Consider the following 19,093-nt stretch of genomic DNA (forward strand, 5'->3'; position numbering starts at 1 on the left):
ACTGAGCTGTTCTTAGACCCTCTCCAAGAATCCCTCCGGCCCAATGGCGCAGGCGCGTTGAGCTGCCCTTAGACTCTTCCAGAGAATCCCCCATCTAATGCGCTGAGCTGTTCTTAGACCCTCCCCAAGAATCGCTTGCTTTGAGCTTCCCTTAGACCCTCTCCAAGAATCCCTTCTGCCCAATGGCGCAGGCGCGCTGAGCTGTCCTTAGACCCTCTCCAAGAATCCCTCCGACCCAATGGCGCAGGCGCGCTGAGCTGCCCTTAGACTCTCCCAGAGAATCCCCCATCTAACGCGCTGAGCTGCTCTTAGACCCACTCCGAGAATCCCTCCCGTCCAATGGCGCAGGCGCGCTGAGCTGCCCTTAGACCCTCTCCAAGAATCCCTCCGGCCCAATGGCGCAGGCGCGTTGAGCTGCCCTTAGACTCTTCCAGAGAATCCCCCATCTAATGCGCTGAGCTGTTCTTAGACCCTCCCCAAGAATCGCTCGCGTTGAGCTGCCCTTAGACCCTCTCCGAGAATCCCTCCGGCCCAACGGCGCAGGCGCGCTGAGCTGCCCTTAGACCCTCTCCAAGAATCTCTCCGGCCCAATGGCGCAGGCGCGCTGAGCTGCCCTTAGACTCTCCCAGAGAATCCCCCATCTAACGCGCTGAGCTGCTCTTAGACCCTCTCCGAGAATCCCTCCCGTCCAATGGCGCAGGCGCGCTGAGCTGCCCTTAGACCCTCTCCAAGAATCGCCGGCCTGGAACTCTGCCGGCCGCTGGACCCGAAGGGGTTACGCGTGGCGCCTGGGCGTGTGAACGCGCAGGAATGAGGCCCGGCGAGGTAGGAAGGAAGGAAGCGGGCGGGGTCACGTGGGGCTCCCCCGGCTGAGAAAGTTGCACAGGCAGGAAGCGGAGGAGGAAAACAAAGTTTCCAAGGCAGGAGGGAGGAAAGGCGGAGGGGCGCGGAAGAGCGGGCAGGGCTGGGGGGGCAGCAGGCTGGAGAGGCCCTGCTCGCTTGGGAAGCTCCTCGGCCCCCTTTGGCCGCCCCCCCCCTCTCTCCCTCCTTTCCCTGATGGAGGGCACCTGCCGCCTAGAGTCCTGCCTCCCTTTGGGACCAAGAGGAAGACAACCTGCGCTGACCTCCAACCTGCTTGGCCGAGGAGGGGAGCTGCAGGCCCGGCAGGCGATGGAGTCAGAAGCCGGCGATCCCGGGTCTCCAGCGCCGCGCCCTCCCCGCAGGGGGTCCCCCAAGCTGCTGGTGCGATGGTTCGTCCTTGGACTCCTCTGGGGTAAGAGACAAAAATGGGGAAGGGGCCGCCCCCTTGAGCGTGGGGGGGGGGTGGGGTGGAGATAATGCCTTATTCTTACAGTTTCCTATTGGCTTTATTTGCACCCTGTCTTTGTGCCCAACTGGCTGGTATCTTTATCCTCTCCTTTGTTGTTGTTTTTTTATTTTTACCTGCACAACAGCCCTGTGAAGTAGGTTAGGCTGAGAATATGTGACTGGTCTGAGGCTTCCGTGGCGGAAGCGGGATTTGAACCCGAGCCGCCCAGATCCGAGCCTGACACTGACCACCACGCCACACTGGGCAGCGAATGTTTATCAAGGGCACCCATTTTGCCCCTTGGGGTCACTTTGAGAGATGAAGTGGAAAAAACCCCTGCGGAAGGTGCCCGGTTCAATGCCTGGCATCTCTAGTTTAAAGGATCAGGAAGTACAACAACGCAAGCCTTTATTGGCATATAAAACAGGACAACATTTTAAAACAAAACAAGGTTAAGAATTGCAGTCAAAATTACTAATTTCCAGTATAAAATTTGCCACAGTTTCACAAAAGAGCACATCAGAGCTGTTCAGGAGATTGGGTCTCTTATAACACTCATGCCACTGAGAACAATGCAAGAAAATGGAATTCATGTATTTCATGCGTATCTTATTGTATTTAGAGCATACAAACAGAGAATGGTCAAGTGTTTCAACCGTAATCAGATCACATGAACAAACTCTTTTATTAGAACGTTCCATGTTCTTAAATCTTCCCTCCGGCAGAGCTGATGGCAGCACATTACATCTTGCAGTAGCCAAGGCTCTCCTGGATCAGGAAGTAAGAAGTGTAAAAGGTCTCTGAAGTACAACTCTGCCAGTCCAAGCAGGCAAACCCAATCCTGATTGTGTTCACACATTGCTGGATACTGTGCTGTGGTTGCATAATTGTCGGTACATTTGTGAATGATGGTTATAGCGCAGCAATATGTCAATGCCTTTCAGTGGATGCAATGCTTGCTGGGCCAATTATCTGATTCCATATGAGGTCCCTTCTTGTCTTCACTGGGTGGGAGTCTGACCTCAGAACAGCTGGTCTATAAGGAAAGACGGAAGAATCTAGAACAGTGATGGCGAACCTATGGCACAGGTGCCAGAGGTGGCACTCAGAGCCCTCTCTGTGGGCACGCGCAAACAGAGCCCCCCCCCCCCCCCAATCTAGACTGGCCTGGGCCACTGGGTTCGATTATTAGCATTAAGCCTAAGACCTAGTTTTGGGGTAGCAGTGTAGGTAATCCTGTTAAGCGCTGTTAAACCTCACTGATTTTCATGCGAAGAACTAAAGCGCAATCCTTTACCTGGGAGTAAGCTCAGTTGCTGGCAATGGGGCTTGCTTCTGAGTAAACTCTCCTAGGGTTGTGATTCACCGTTGGAAGAGTTGCACGGTTGCTTCAAAGCAAAGCCACCGACTACCACCAAGCTTACTCCCGAGTAACGCATGCCTCAGAGCCAACCGCTTTTCTAAACTAAAACCTCAGCATTCAGGTTAAAATGCCGTGTTGGCACTTTGCGATAAATAAGTGGGGTTCGGGTTGCAATTTGGGCACTCAGTCTCGAAAAGGTTCGCCATCACTGATCTAGAACTTTACAATTCAGAAAAGACCACTAAATGGGGACATAGCAGAAGAAGAAAAGTTTGGATTCATACCCCACCTTTCTCTCCTGTAGGGAGACTCAAAGAAACTTACAAACTCCTTTCCCTCCTCTCCCCACAACAGACATTTTGTGAGGTAGCTGGGGCTGAGAGAGTTTGGAGAGAACTGTGACTGGCCCATGGTCGCCCAGCCGGCTTCATGTGTAGGAGCTGCAAAACAAATCTGGATAAGAGTCTTCTACTCATGTGGAGGAGTGGAAAATCCAACCCAATTCTCCAGATTAGAGTCCACTTGCTCTTAACCACTACATCATGCTGGCTAACAAAGGGTTGTAGAGATTTATAAAAAATTATGCACAGGGTAAAAAGAGTAGACAGAGAAACCCTTCCCCCCGTTCCGAAAATACTAGAACTGGAGAACAGCTAGTGAAGTAGATGTGTGGTAGTTTCAGCGTGGAGAAAAGAAAATATTTCTTTCTTTTATTTCCTTGGTTTCTTGGTTTCTGTTTTCCTTTGCATTTTTTTCCCTTTTCCCTTTTGTTTACTTAAGTTCTGAATTGAACTCCCTCCCTCACTGGGTTAATGCGTAAGAGAAGGGCACCCTGAGGTCGAATAGGAAAGGTTTGCAGTTGTTTTATTGTATAATATATGTTTGTGAACCACTCTGAACCCATTTGATGGGGAGAGCAATTAAGAAATATAATAAATAAATATTCAACAGGTTCTGGTGGGTTTTCCGGGCCGTGGTCTGGTGGATCTTGTTCCTAACATTTCGCCTGCATCTGTGGCTAGCATCTTCAGAGATGTATCCCAGAGGGAAGTCTGTTACACACTGTATCTGTTACACACAACGTTAGGAACAACGTTTACTTTTGTTTACTTTTATATACATTCTTTTGTTCACTGTTTGCAATAAATCTGCACATTCCGCAATTTATGTAGCTTTGGTATAGTATTGTTTCTATTTTCATTGTTGTTAAAATGGGATTGGATAGATTCATGGAGGAGAGATTTATCAGTGGTTGTGAGCCATGGTGACAAAACAGCATCTCCACACAGTCGGTCTCTGAATTCCAGTGTCACTTTGTGAGACAGGATGCTGGACCAGATGGATCATAGACTCATAGAGTTGGAAGAGACCCCAAGGGCCATCAAGTCTAGCCCCTTGCAATGCAGGAACACACAATCAAAGCACTCCTAACAGATGGCCATCCAGCCTCTGTTGAAAAACCTCCAAAGAAGGAGACTCCACCACTCTCCAAGGTAGTGCGAATTCCACTGTCGAACAGACCTGACGGTCAGGAGGTTTTTCCTGATGTTTAGGTGGAATCTCTTTTCCTGCACCTTGAACCCATTACTCCTGGTCGTAGTCTCTGGAACTGCAGAAAACAAGCTTGCTCCCTCACCAACATGACATCCCTTCAAATATCTAAACATGGCTATCATTTAACCTTCTTGTCGCGACCTAGATTGTGGGGTGCAATCTTGCAATCGCTTGTGAGTCCTTTTTCCCATCCAGCACTGCAACCTGCTAAGTTTCATAAGGTTTTTTTAATTTCAAGCAAAAATAACAAAATCTTAGTGCAGTTCCCTTAGCACAGGGGTCTGCAACCTGCGGCTCTCCAGATGTTCATGGACTACAAATCCCATCAGCCCCTGCCCCATAGCCAATTGGCCATGCTGGCAGGGGCTGATGGGAATTGTAGTCCATGAACATCTGGAGAGCCGCAGGTTGCAGACCCCTGTCTTAGCAGAAAGTTCCTTTTGGAGGTTCATTGTCCTCTCTCACCAGGAGCCCCTGGTAGAGAGATCCTTTCTGGATAAACCCCTGAGATGGAATTCTTTTTTCCCTCTCAGGAAAACTCTGTTCAAGCCACGAGGTAATTTAGGCCTTTTCAAGTTGCATCCTAGCACCTCTGCATAGTTTCCTGGCCTCCCTCCAGGAGATCAAAAGGCAAAGATGCTTTTCACAGTCAAATGTGATTTCCCTCTGCTCTAGCAATAGCATAATTCCATTACACTTCTCTTCATTGAACTAAACATCCCCAGCTCCCTAAGCAGCAGTGGTGTAGTGGTTAAGAGCAGGTGCGTTCTGATCTGTGGAGGCTTATCTGGGGGATTCAGATTAGCTTGTGCACTCCCACACACGCCAGCTGGGTGACCTTGGGCTAGTCACAGCTTCTCGGAGCTCTCTCAGCCCCACCCACCTCATAGGGTGTTTGTTGTGAGGGGGGAAGGGCAAGGAGATTGTCAGCCCCTTTGAGTCTCCTGCAGGAAAGAAAGGGGGGATATAAATCCAAACTCCTCCCCCTCCCCCTCTTCTTCTTCTTCTTCTTCTTCTTCTTCTTCTTCTTCTTCTTCTTCTTCTTCTTCTTCTTCTTCTTCTTCTTCTTCTTCTTCAGTCTCTCCTCGTAGGGCATGGATTCCAGATCTTTTACCATTTTGGTCGCCCTCCTCTGGACTCATTCCAGTTTGTCAACATCCTTCTTGAATTGTGGTGCCCACAACTGTACACAATATTCCAGGTGAGGTCTAACCAATGCAGAACAGAGACCTCTGACCTGATTCAGCAGGGCCCTTATGTTCTTATTTCAACAGAAGGGAGGCCTCAGGCTGAAACTTCTGACTTGCAGTTTCAGATTTGAGTTATTTTTAATGTGGTCACCGTTGTGAACTTGTGACTTTCTCACTGTAGAAAAATGCCTCGAATTAGAACTGGAGTCCCCATATAACACAGCACTGTTTTGGATACTCTGTTAGTCACACAGGCACGCTGTCAAGGAAGAGTGTCGTGTTCTTCTGTTGCGTGCTTCCAAGCTTGGCTTAGAAAGGCAGCTGGCTTTCAGTTTGAGATCTTTTGGGTACACTGTTTATAATACTTCCTTGTTCACGGAACACCCACGGGTGTGTTTGCCAGTTGGAGCAAAACTTCATGCCTCCGATAAAAACGGGTTGTGGCTCGATAAAGTTTAGAATGTGTTATTCTTTAACAAGACACATTATACTAGGTCATTGTTGTGTGCAGTAGATTAACATTTGGCTCTGATTCTCTGCGTTTTCCCTTCCTTAGGTGTCCTTCAGACAGTGGAGAGTAGTCCTTCCTATATGGGTGAGTTGGGAGCTACAGTTCTGATAAGAAAAATGTATCGGAGTAGCTGGAAGACGCTCTGAAATGGTCATAGAATTCTGAACCTCTCTAGAGGATAGAAAGAAACATTTGGGATATGTTATTAAGGGGGGGGGGTGCAGATCATCAGGGGGAATTGGGAGATGGTGTGGATTATTATTATTATTGTATTGTCGAAGGCTTTCACGGCCAGAATCACTTGGTGCTGTGTGGTTTCCGGGCTGTATGGCCGTGTTCTAGCAGCATTCTCTCCTGACGTTTCGCCTGCATCTGTGGCTGGCATCTTCAGAGGATCTGTGGTTTCCGGGCTGTATGGCCATGTTCTAGCAGCATTCTCTCCTGACGTTTCACCTGCATCTGTGGCTGGCATCTTCAGAGGATCTGTGTGGTTTCCGGGCTGTATGGCCGTGTTCCAGCAGCATTCTCTCCTGACGCTACTTGCATCTGTGGCTGGCATCTTCAGAGGATCTGTGTGGTTTCCGGGCTGTCTGGCCGTGTTCCAGCAGCATTCTCTCCTGACGTTTCGCCTGCATCTGTGGCTGGCATCTTCAGAGGATCTCGGGAAAAGCAAACCGCCATGGCTAGATCCTCTGAAGATGCCGGCCACAGATGCAGGCGAAACGTCAGGAGAGAACGCTGCTGGAACACGGCCGTACAGCCCGGAAACCACACAGCACCCAAATATTATTATTATTATTTATTAAATTTCTATGCCACCCCTCTCCTTTCTGGTATGGGCAGATTAAGATCTTTAAAGGCCCTTAGCACAGAAAAATTGTGGCACCTCCAAATACTGTGCATGCAATTCAAAATAAAAACAATCATAAACTGTAATATATATATATATTCTAACAGAATATATATATTTATATTCTAATGAATAAATGTCATTATTTGTATGAAACAAAACACCTGTTATTTCGTTGCTTTCTTGCCTTGAAGACACACAGCATTTTAATTTACACGAATCAAGGATGTAAAATAATGCTGACCGTTGCTGACTTGCAACTTTACCCACAAAAAGTTTTCCAATTGCAAAGTCTTTGATCATGTCCTCAAAAATTAATCTGCTTTACTACTTAGCAAAGGTAAGGAGGGAAAACTAACCATTATGGATCCTCCTTTCTTGAAGCCTGCTTCCCCGAAAAGAAGGTGCAGGAAGTAGGGGTGGGTAGCGTGGTGGCCAAGTTTGCAGATGATACCAAATTATGTAGGGTGGTGAGAACCACAAAGGATTGCGAAGAGCTCCAAGCGGACCTGGATAAATTAGGTGAGTGGGCTCAGAAATGGCAAATGCAGTTCAATGTAGCAAAATGTAAAGTGATGCACATAGGGGCAAAAAATCCAAACTTCACATACACGCTACAGGGGTCAGTGCTATCAGTCACAGACCAGGAAAGGGATTTAGGCGTCTTAGTTGATAGTTCCATGGGAATGTCAACTCAATGCATGGCAGCTGTAAAAAAAGGCAAACTCTATGCTGGGGATCATTAGAAAAGGAATTGATAATAAAACTGCAAAGATTGTCATGCCCTTATATAAAGCAGTGGTGCGACCGCACTTGGAGTACTGTGTCCAGTTCTGGTCGCCGCATCTCAAAAAGAGTATTGAGGAGATAGAAAAAGTGCAGAGAAGGGCAACAAGGATGATTGAGGGACTGGAGCACCTTCCTTATGAGGAGAGGCTGCAGCGTTTGGGACTCTTTAGTTTGGAGAGGCGGCTAAGGGGGGATATGATTGAAGTCTACAAAATTATGCATGGGTAGAAATGTTGACAGAGAGAAATTTTCTCTCTTTCTCACAATACTAGAACCAGGGGCATTCATTGAAAATGCTGGGGAAGAATTAGAACTAATCAAAGGGAAACACTTCTTCACCAACGTGCAGGATTGGTGTGTTTGGAATATGCTGCCACAGGAGGTGGTGATGGCCATTAACCTGGATAGCTTTAAAAGGGGCTTGGACAGATTTATGGAGGAGAAGTCGATTTATGGCTACCAATCTTGATCCTCCTGGATCAGAGATTGCAAATGCCTTAACAGACCAGGTGATCGGGAGCAACAGCCGCAGAAGGCCATTGTGTTCACATCCTACATGTGAGCTCCCAAAGGCACCTGGTGGGCCACTGCGAGTAGCAGAGAGCTGGACTAGATGGACTTTGGTCTGATCCAGCTGGCTTGTTCTTATGTTCTTATGTTCTTACCCTGTTTCCCCGAAAAGAAGACCTAGCATGATTTTTGGGGATTTTGGGAGGTTGCTTGAAATATAAGCCCTACTCCAAAAATAAGCCCTAGTTACAGATTCTGCGGCGCAGCTGATCTGGTCACGTAGGAGCAGAGGTGGGATCCAGCAGGTTCTCACAGGTTCCCGAGAGGAGGTTACTAATTGTTGGTGTGTGCCGAGAGGGGGTTACTAATGGGTGATTTTGCCACGTGATTTTTGCCTTAGTTACGCCCCTCCTCTCAGCAGTAGCGCGCAGAACTTGAAGCAGACTAGCAGGAGGTGCACCGCGGCGGGTGCTCATGCCGCGGCATTCGCTTCCCGCCTAAGGACGCGAGCGGCTGCCCCTGCCACAGCCCCACCCAGGAATGCCCTGCCCCCGGAATGCCCAGCCACGCCCCCGTCGTGCCCTGCCCAGCCCCACTGGCGCTACGCCACAGTTTGAATCCCACCACCATCGGAACCTGTTACTAAAATTTTTGGATCCCACCACTGCGTAGGAGGGCGCAAAATCATGGGAAAAAATAAGGCATCCCCTGAAAATAAGCCCTCATGCATCTTTTGGAGCAAAAATTGATATAAGACCCTGTCTTATTTTCGGGGAAACACAGTATTTTGCTGAATGGTTAACCCAGGGCTGCTTTCGTGCCCGATGGAAGAGAGGACTCATCGTTTTCCTGGTCGTCTGCCTTCCTGTCTGCAGGTGTCTGCCAGGGCTACCCTGACGTCCGGAGGGAATTCCCCGGCCAGATCCGCAGCCCCTCCGTGCAGGGAATGCCGTTCCGTAGCTGCACCTGGGTGATTCTCGGTGGGGCCGAGGATGTCATCTCCATCAAGTGAGAAAGCGCATGTGCACACCAAGCATATTGTGTATACAAAACCTAGTGACAACCACAGCTGGGCAAAGATTCCATCTCCCATCCAGCGAGGGTGTCGTGGTTAAGAGCAGGTGCACTCTAATCTGGAGAACTGGGTTTGATTCCCTGCTCTGCCACTTGAGCTGTGGAGGCTTATCTGGCGAACCAAATATGTTTCTTCACTCCCAACATTCCTGCTGGGTGATCTTGGGCTAGTCACAGTTCTCCTGAACTCTCTCAGCCCCACCTGCCTCCCGAGGTGTCTGTTGTGGGGAGAGGAAGGGAAAGGAGCTTGTAAGCCCCTTTGAGTCTCCTTACTGGAGAGAAAAGGGGGGATATAAATCCAACTCTTCTTCTTCTTCCTCCTCATTCCCCCTGATCTCTGGATCCCCACCCCCACCAGAGATGATCCCCTATGGTTGCAGGGGCTGATGGGAATTGTAGTCCATGAACATCTGGAGAGCCGCAGGTTGCAGACCCCTGCCCTAAATGAATATTTGTGCAGAGATTGGCTTGAGCGAAATGGGCTGTCTGTGGACCCAGCTGATGTTTCTCAGCCCCCAGTGACTTCTCTGCATGAATCCCCCCCCCCCACCCCGGGATTCTTCAGTAGCATCGTCATAAGGAAATAAAATGTGACATGTACCAACCCTCTTCCTCGTCTCTATCTCTGTCTTCTGCAGGTTCCAATGGTTCCGCCTTCTCTGTGGCTCGGAAGTGCTGACCATTCGTTCGTCCTCCCAGCTGACCAAGAAATTCTGCGGTTACAACATTCCGGAGCCCCTTCAGATAAAGGGAGGCAACGTGACCTTGAGCTACAGCTGGAGGTTCATGGCAGGCGACGGGTTTCTGTTGAAATATGAGAGAGGTATGGGAATTGCTACGGTCTGCGGCTGGGACGTCCCCAGGGCAAAATTTCTCTGGACAGCTGTGGAAGCCCACTCCCCAAACGATTCAGTTACTACTTCAGTTACATCTACACATCTGGTCCATTTCTCCCCCTTCCTCCGCCCACCCACCCATTCTTCCATTTCTAAAGCAGAACTTCTATTTTGTTTATTTGCTGCATTATATTTGTACACCACCCTTCTCCTAATGGGCTCAGGGCGGCTTCCAACATATAAAACAGATCCATCCAACTTAAAATTGACAAGTTATAATCCGAAAAGCAGACAGCAATTGTCAATTGTCAACCCCATTGATGCATCTCAATGATGCGGCTGGCCTCCACTCGAGCCAGGGCCTTCACGGCTCTGGCGCCGGCCCGGTGGAACACTCTCCCTCCCGCTGTCCGGGCCCTGCGGGACCTTGGGGATTTCTGCAGGGCCTGTAAGACTGAGTTGTTCCACCGGGCCTTTGGAGAGACCGCTAATTGAGGGTGCCCCTGCCCCCTCCTCTTACCCCCCCATGGGCCCACCACCATCAGGACCCATTATTTTAATAGGAGGGTTTCAGAAGGGCTGGCCATGCTTTAAGATATGACTGTTGTTTTAATTATATGTATGTTTTTAGCTGATGTTTTATCTGCACACGACCCTGAGCCCTTCGGGGATAGGGTGGTATACTAAATTTAATTATTATTATTATTATTATTATTATTATTATTATTATTATTATTATTATTATTATTATTATTATTAATAATAATAATCATCATCATCATCATCATCATCATCATCATCATCATCATCATCATCATCATCATCATCATCATCATCATCATCATCATCTGTGGTTAGAACTGGGTGCTCTGCTCCACATTACTTTGTTCCTGCTGACATTTGGTCTCTCTCTTCCTTTTTGAGAGGTGGGTGAGTGGTTGGTTATTCACCTATCCCCCCCCTTCTTGTTTTCTCTTACCCAGAATGGATGTTTTCCAAGTCAAGGATCACCACCTCTTGCGGCCAGGGCCGCAGGTGCCTGAGTGCCTCCTCCAGCACCCTCCCAGCCAATCAGGCCAGTGGGTGGGGACATGCTATTGGCAAAGGGATGCGTTGGCTACCGGAGGAGGACGTGACAAGTGAAAAAACGGCAACTGAGAGCTCGGAGCTGCCGCAAGGATATTCATCAGACAGGCCGAGGGGAGGTAATGAACAAGAGTCAAAAGAGAGGAAAGAGGAAATTGGACAGTTCAAATGCCTTAGAGCGGTGGTGGCGAACCTATGGCACTCCAGATGTTCATGGACTACAATTCCCATCAGCCACTGCCAGCATGGCCATTGCTGGCAGTGGCTGATGGGAATTGTAGTCCATTAACATCTGGAGTGCCATAGGTTCGCCACCACTGCCTTAGAGCCAGCGTGGTGTAGTGGTTAAGAGCAGGTGTACTCTAATCTGGAGAACTGGGTTTGATTCCCCGCTCTGCCACTGGAGTTGTGGAGGCTTATCTGGGGAACCAGATTAGCTTGTGCAACACACGCCAGCTGGGTGACCTTGGGCTAGTTGCAGTTCTTCGGAGCTCTCTCAGCCCCACCCACCTACAGGGTGTTTGTTGTGGGGAGTGGGGAGGGAAAGGAGATTGTAAGCCCCTTTGAGTGTCCTGCAGGAGAGAAAGGGGGATATAAATCCAAACTCTTTTTCTAAGGATGTAAATACTGTGTGCTGAGGAATTCAAAACTCTCCGTCCAGAACTATGCTCGCAAACATATCTGTATGCTTCTGATAGTCAGTTAATTTCGCGTTCCATTTAGTTTGAGGTGTTTTGTTTTACACTATTCATTTTGCAATATTCAGAGAGGAACTAATAGGTGCTAGGCATATGAGCAATAGGGGCAGGGCTTTATTCACAACACTAGAGTATAAATATATTTGAGAGGAACTTGGGAAGAGGTGAGGGAATCAATCATTTAATGGCCATTTCCCTGATCACATTCTCAGGGTTTCCTGACTGGTGAAATAAAAATCCCGCCTGTTTTATGACCCGTCTCACCCCTTGCACAATTCTTACGCTGCCTTCCGTTCTCTTCTGTCACTCCCCTTGCTGCAGAGTCCAAAGCTCCGCCGTGCAACGTCAGCCTGGACAACTTCTATGGGGTAATTTTTTCGCCAGCATTCGCCCCAGACGCGCACCCAGGGGCCGCCCATTGCCAGTGGGCCCTAGATGCCCACGACAGCCGCCCCCTAAGCATCCGCTTCACCGTCATCGATTTGGACGTCCGGGACTTTCTGCAGGTGTACGAGGGGGAGCCCGGCAGCACCCCACGGCCTCGCTTGCTGCGCAACTTGGACTATACCAGCAATGACAAAGTTGTCTCCGTGGACTCCCCTTCCAGCCGTGCGTGGGTCCTATACCAGGCCGTCCCGGGAACTAATCGCCTGGGATTCAATGCTACCTACCACGTGCGGGGTTATTGCGTCCCATGGGATTTTCCCTGCGGCGGCGAAGACGGCGAAGGCGCCAGCTGCTACAGCGCCGCCGAGCGCTGCAACGGCATCTGGGACTGCGCCAACGGTGCCGACGAGGATGGTTGCAACGGCTGTCCGCTGGGACAGTTCCCTTGCGGAGGGCGGGGCATGGTCGGGGCTGCCTGCTACGGGCCTGCCGACCGCTGCAATTACCAGACCTTCTGCGCAGACGCCGCGGACGAGCGGGGCTGCTACACCTGCCAGCCGGGCAATTTCCGGTGCCAGGACGGGCGCTGCATCTACGAGAGTTGGATGTGTGACGGGCAGGCGGACTGCACGGACGCCTCTGACGAGGCCGACTGCTCGTATGTCCTCCCGCGCAAAGTGGTGACGGCGGCGGTTATCGGCAGCCTGGTGTGCGGCCTCCTCCTGGTGATCGCGTTGGGCTGCACTTGTCGCCTCTACGCGCTCCGTAGCCACGACTTCGGGTGAGGGGCAGAGCCGGATCATAAGGGGGTCTATGAGACTTTGAACAGCATGCCAGCGTGGTGTAGTGGTTAAGAGCAGGTGGATTCTAATCTGGAGAACCGGGTTTGATTCCCCACTCCTCCACCTGAGTGGCAGAGGCTTATCTGGTGAGCCAGATGTGTGTTTTCGCACTCCTACATTCCTGCTGGGTGACCTTGCAGCAGTGGCGTAGGAGGTTAAGAGCTCATGTATCTAATCTGGAGGAACCGGGTTTGATTCCCAGCTCTGCCGCCTGAGCTGTGGAGGCTTATCTGGGGAATTCAGATTAGCCTGTACACTCCCACACACGCCAGCTGGGTGACTCCACGGATCTCTCTCAGCCCCACCTACCTCACAGGGTGTTTGTTGTGAGGGGGGAAGGGCAAGGAGATTGTCAGCCCCGTTGAGTTTCCTACAGGAGAGAAAGGGGGGATATAAATCCAAACTCTTCTTCTTCTTCTTGGACTAGTCACAGTTCTCTCAGAACTCTCTCAGCCCCACCTGCCTCCCAAAATGTCTGTTGTGGGGAGAGGAAGGGAAAGGAGCTTACAAGCCACCTTGAGTCTCCTTACCGGAGAGAAAGGTGGGGTGTAAATCCAAACACTTATCTTCTTCTTCTTCTTCTTCTTCATGGGGTGACTCAAACGAGATAATGATAGAAATCAGATGTTCAAGGGAGGGACTGGAACTGGCAGTTAGGAAAGGTAACTCTGTCCAGGTGGTGCCAGAAATGTCAATGTGTAGACCAAAAGTAGAGGGTGGGGTTAAGGTAGAAGTGGAGGGCCCTGCCCTAACCCCAGCAATGTGGAAGGGATACCTGAATGTATTTAAAATATTTATTAGCCACCTTTCTGCAGGCTGTAGTTCACATCTTTATTCTTTCCCACTGCAGTGCTGTAGCCCCCATGTCGCGGATGGAGGCCCAGATGGTCCGGCGGCAAGCTCCCCCCTCCTACGGGCAGCTCATTGCTCGTGGCGTCATCCCCCCAGTTGACGGCTTTCCTACTGAGCATCCCAGCCAGGTGAGATGGCCCTGTTATCTTCCTCACCTTGTTTTCACCAGGTATTGGGGTGGCCCTCAGCTAGTGCTTAGGGCAGGCTGTCCCTGTATTGGTTTCCCACGCCTTTTTGTCTTTTGTCTACCCGATATAAGGGAGCAGCAGTGGCGTAGGAGGTTAAGAGCTCGTGTATCTAATCTGGAGGAACCGGGTTTGATTCCCAGCTCTGCTGCCTGAGATGTGGAGGCTTATCTGGGGAATTCAGATTAGCCTGTACACTCCCATACACGCCAGCTGGGTGACCTTGGGCTAGTCACAGCTTCTCGGAGCTCTCTCACCCACCTACCTCACAGGGTGTTTGTTGTGAGGGGGGAAGGGCAAGGAGATTGTCAGCCCCTTTGAGTCTCCGACAGGAGAGAAAGGGGGGATATAAATCCAAACTCCTCCTTCTCCTCCTCCTCCTCCTCCTCCTTCTCCTTCTTCTTCTCCTCCTCCTCCTCCTCCTCCTCCTCCTCTGCCTCCCTATGTTATCCACGTCAGGTCAGTCAGGTTGATTTTGAGGATGAGGGGGAAGAGTCTCTCCGTGGGATGTGCCTGAGAGCCAAAGTGGTGTAGTGGTTAAGAGCAGGTCGATTATCATCTGGAGAACCGGGTTCAATTCCCCCACTCCTCCACCTGAGTGGCAGAGGCTTATCTGGTGAACCAGATGTGTTTCTGCACTCCTACATTCCTACTGGGTGACCTTGGGCTAGTCACAATTTTCTCAGAACTCTCTCAGCCCCACCCACCTCACAGCGTGTTTGTGGGGGAAGGAGCCTGTAAGCCACCAGCAGTGGCGTAGGAGGTTAAGAGTTCATGTATCTAGTCTGGAGTAACCAGGTTTGATTCCCAGCTCTGCTGTCCGAGCTGTGGAGGCTTATCTGGGGAATTCAGATTAGCCTGTACACTCCCACACATGCCAGCTGGGTGACCTTGGGCTAGTCACAGCTTTTCGGAGCTCTCTCAGTCTCACCCACCTCACAGGGTGTTTGTTGTGAGGGGGGAAGGGCAAGGAGATTGTAAGCCCCTTTGAGTCTCCTGCAGGAGAGAAAGGGGGGATATAAATCCAAACTCTTCTTCTTCTTCTTCTTCTTGAGTCTACTTACAGGACAGAAAGGTGGCGTATGAATCCAAACTCCTCCTCCTCCTCTTCTTCGCCAAGTATGCCCACCACATGGCTGGCACAGAGATTCCTAGGCACATAGAACCCTCTCCGTATCATTGCCTGCTTAAGCAAATAACCACAGATATGGTTGGAATATTTTATAACTGCACCTGAGAAATGGCCTTTCTATTCAGAGAAAGGTTGGGGGCTATGAGGAGCAACAGATGATGGAAACATCTGCTTGAACCTTCTCTGAGGACACCCTAAATATTAGCCAATGGGGTTTCAGGGCCTATCAGGCTGGCTAATCTTAAAGCTCTGTCCAGATGGTCTCAGAAATGTCTATGTGTAGATCAAAAGTCTGCACACATAATACACATATTATCACCTGGATCCTTACCTTCTGGGCAGTTCATTGGCCTGCCAGAATCTTTTATGGTCACGTTCCCAATAACAGTATTATTTAAAATATTTGTATATCACTGTTCTGAGATAAGCTCATAGAGGTCACGATTTAAAAAAAAAAACACTGTTTCATTTCATTCTTTTGGATAGCCAGTTAAAACAATTCTCAGTGCTGTAAACCAACCTTGGTTTAGATGCCCTACCCCACAGGTGTCAAACTCGCAGCCCTCCAGATTTATTGGACTACAATTCCCATCATCCCCTGCCAGCATCATGCTACCCCATCACTGTGGGACACAGACCTGGATCCTATGAATGAGTTCCCCTCGAGTGGGCCACTAGGGCTTCTGTTTGTTCAAGGGCTCACTGAAAACCATAGATCTTGCACCTCTAGTGTAAGAGGAAGCTCAATCCATAGGATCAGCTATCTAGTGCATTCAAACATTGTTTGTGCAGAGAAGGGCAACGAGGATGATTGAGGGACTGGAGCACCTTCCTTATGAGGAGAGGCTGCAGCGTTTGGGACTCTTTAGTTTGGAGAGGAGACGTCTAAGGGGGATATGATTGAAGTCTATAAAATTATGCACGCAGTAGAAAATGTTGACAGAGAGAAATTTTTCTCTCTTTCTCACAATACTAGAACCAGGGGCATTCATTGAAAATGCTGGGGGGAAGAATTAGGACTAATAAAAGGAACACTTCTTCACGCAACGTGTGATTGGTGTTTGGAATATGCTGCCACAGGAGGTGGTGATGGCCACTGAGCTTGATATCTTTAAAAAAGGGCTTGGACAGATTTATGGAGGAGAAGTCGATCTATGGCTACCAATCTTGATCCTCCTTGATCTCAGATTGCAAATGCCTTAGCAGACCAGGTGCTCGGGAGCAGCAGCAGCAGCAGAAGGCCATTGCTTTCACCTCCTGCACGTGAGCTCCCAAAGGCACCTGGTGGGCCACTGCGAGTAGCAGAGAGCTGGACTAGATGGACTCTGGTCTGATCCAGCAGGCTAGTTCTTATGTTCTTAAGGCCATTGCTTTCACCTCCTGCCTGTGAGCTCCCAAAGGCACCTGGTGGGCCACTGCGAGTAGCAGAGAGCTGGACTAGATGGACTCTGGTCTGACCCAGCTGGCTCTTTCTTATGTTCTTAAGGCCATTGCTTTCACAGCCTGCACGTGAGCTCCCAAAGGCACCTGGTGGGCCACTGCGAGTAGCAGAGAGCTGGACTAGATGGACTCTGGTCTGATCCAGCAGGCTAGTTCTTATGTTCTTAAGGCCATTGCTTTCACCTCCTGCCTGTGAGCTCCCAAAGGCACCTGGTGGGCCACTGCGAGTAGCAGAGAGCTGGACTAGATGGACTCTGGTCTGACCCAGCTGGCTTGTTCTTATGTTCTTATGTTCTTATTGTTCAACTAATTTCTTTCCTTCTCATTCCAGAACTCAGTGCTGGGGAATTTGCGGTCCCTGCTGCATTTGTTGCGCCGCGACCCAGCCACTACCACTGCCACCAACGGGGGTCGCCACCCACACCGCAGTCGCTTCGTGCGCCGCTTGGTCAGGCGTATGCGCCGTTGGGGACTCCTCCCTCGGCCCGCTCCATCTTCCTCCCCCACGACACCCGCAAGTGCCGCCACCACCTCGTCTTCCCCTTCTGCTCTTGATACCCAGCCCGCGCCAGTTTCAGGGGAAGAAAATACGACTTCTGCCCAACGTGAGGAGCAGGCCCCGCCTCTTCCTCAGAAAGTCCCGCCTACTCCCGAACCTCTACCTGAGCCCCTGGCTCCTCCCCCTCCTCCCACTCCACGGCTTTCAGGAATGATGCAAATTCTCCGCGTGCGGCTCTTTCCCCCTGCACCTCTGTCCTCTGTCCAGGCAGGTGATACCTTCAGTGTGCCACCCTCACCTGAGGACGAAGACGACGTGTTGCTGGTCCCTCTCGCTGAGCCACGGCTCCAGAACACAGACGCAACTTGGGACGATGAGCCCCTTCTGACCTGACAACCTCACCGATTCCCCCCTCCCGGCCACGGTGACCTTCTCTATCTTTGTCTAACACTGGACGTTCGCAGTCAATTAATAGTGAATGAAACAATTGGCTGGCAGATCAAAAATAAATGTTCTTAAAGGTTCTATTTCTGCTCTTGGCATGGGACCAACAGGGTAGATGGTTGAGGCCACTAGAAAGCTTCTTTCTTCTGACCTATCGGAAGAGGCAAACGTCCGCGCAGCTGAATACGGACGCTATATTCGCGAGCCAGTTAAATAACGTTTCTTAGAGGCGTTGTTGGGTCATCTGGGATTACTGTTCTTTGTAACAAGCCATAAGAAAGATGGCTCTACCCAGTCATCTTGATATTCTTTCTTTGTTTTTTCCAGATCTGTGAGCAACAGGCCGGTTCAGCTGGCAACGAAATATGGCTTTTTCTGGAGAACAGTAGAAGTGCATGCACTTGACATTTTAGAAAATGTTCTTAGAAAGTGAGGAGGTGGGTATAGAAAATAAATATGTTCTTGCAGGGAGACATGACAATATTCCTCTGCCTAAGAGGGAAGGAAGCAGAGAGGTTTGTTAGCAATCAATGGTGGCCCTTAAAGGTATTGACTATAGGGCTGAACCATAAATGTTATTTTTTAACAAAGCAGTACAAAGAAAAAAAGCAAAAATGTACTTCGGCAAGAAAACTATTTTTTCCGAAGTTGCAGAAAGATTTCTAAGAAGGTAGCAAAGCAAAAAAGGATATTTAAAGTTGGTGACGCCCTTTGCATTTTTTGTGTGTGTGGTGATCAGAAAATACTGTTTTAAGACAAAGAGCAAAGATGGAAACTATTTTGATCTTTTATTGATGTTTTGTAAGTAAATTATTTTTAAAAATAGAATAAGCGAGGGGAGTTTTGCACAAAGACCTATCTAATGAGCTCTACACGAGGAAAATTTTGTATGAAGGATTAAAAGCGATTTAGTAGCGATCGTTGCAAATTATTTCAGTGGCAAAAGGAAAGAAAATGAATATGCACAGTGAACTTGATTCTGCTTAAAACGTTGATTTGATTTTCAAAGGCAAGAGCTATCTCTGCTTTTAAAAGAAATGTTGCACAGTTGTTCCTAAAATGGGGTGAATTATTGCTTCATTCAAGGTAACAAACGTGAAAATATGTTTTTTTTTTCCTAAACGTTCTTTTGAAATCTTCATTGTGATCAATTTGAAACTGACAAATGAATATATAAGCTTATTTTCTTAGCTAGGTGTTTCACAAACGGTACACATAACATCTTTGTTAAATCTCAGCCCAAACACTTCTTCTTTTTTTAAAAAAAGAACCCACCGTTAGATCATTTTGAGGGTATGGGCGGATTTCAACTTTGATCCTCCAGTCATTCTTGTAAAAGATAATGGCCAGGCTGACCCACATAAATTATATGGATAGCTTATTTTGTTTGCAGATGAAAGCTGTTTATGCCAACCACCTGATTTTTCGGTTGAAACTCGACATGACTCTGTTTGCAGACTCTGTTTGCAGACTCTGTTTGCAGATTCTTAAAAGCTTTTTGTGGGAAAACGTTGCAAGTAAGTTTTGACACTACATTCTTTT

General features: G+C 49.1%; 1 protein-coding gene across 2 annotated transcripts; it reads left to right on the forward strand.

Annotated features, from left to right (window-relative positions):
- Positions 1–246: 246 nt before the first annotated feature.
- Positions 247–18,496, forward strand: LRP10 (LDL receptor related protein 10). 2 transcript variants are annotated; one of them, XM_048517501.1, is made up of 9 exons: positions 247–825; positions 1,079–1,273; positions 5,973–6,011; positions 8,952–9,084; positions 9,789–9,973; positions 10,970–11,191; positions 12,092–12,938; positions 13,850–13,979; positions 16,940–18,496. In XM_048517501.1, exons 2-9 carry the CDS (start codon positions 1,171–1,173, stop codon positions 17,498–17,500), a joined length of 2,220 nt encoding a protein of 739 aa, XP_048373458.1. In that variant the 5' UTR covers positions 247–825; positions 1,079–1,170; the 3' UTR covers positions 17,501–18,496. The 2 variants fall into 2 exon arrangements, with proteins under 2 accessions (XP_048373458.1, XP_048373457.1); XM_048517500.1 differs by having other exon boundaries at positions 247–1,273.
- The last annotated feature ends 597 nt before the right edge of the window (positions 18,497–19,093 follow it).

This window comes from Sphaerodactylus townsendi, linkage group LG15 (assembly GCF_021028975.2).
Source record: "Sphaerodactylus townsendi isolate TG3544 linkage group LG15, MPM_Stown_v2.3, whole genome shotgun sequence".
Classification (NCBI taxonomy): Eukaryota; Metazoa; Chordata; class Lepidosauria; order Squamata; family Sphaerodactylidae; genus Sphaerodactylus; species Sphaerodactylus townsendi.

Excerpts from the sequence above, each read along its gene's own strand:
- LRP10 (XM_048517500.1), top strand. The coding sequence starts at position 1,057 with ATGGAGGGCACCTGCCGCCTAGAGTCCTGCCTCCCTTTGGGACCAAGA. Across the intron at positions 9,974-10,969 it reads TCTGTTGAAATATGAGAGAG|AATGGATGTTTTCCAAGTCA; the intron begins GTATGGGAATTG and ends TCTCTTACCCAG. Across the intron at positions 12,939-13,849 it reads CTCCGTAGCCACGACTTCGG|TGCTGTAGCCCCCATGTCGC; the intron begins GTGAGGGGCAGA and ends TTCCCACTGCAG.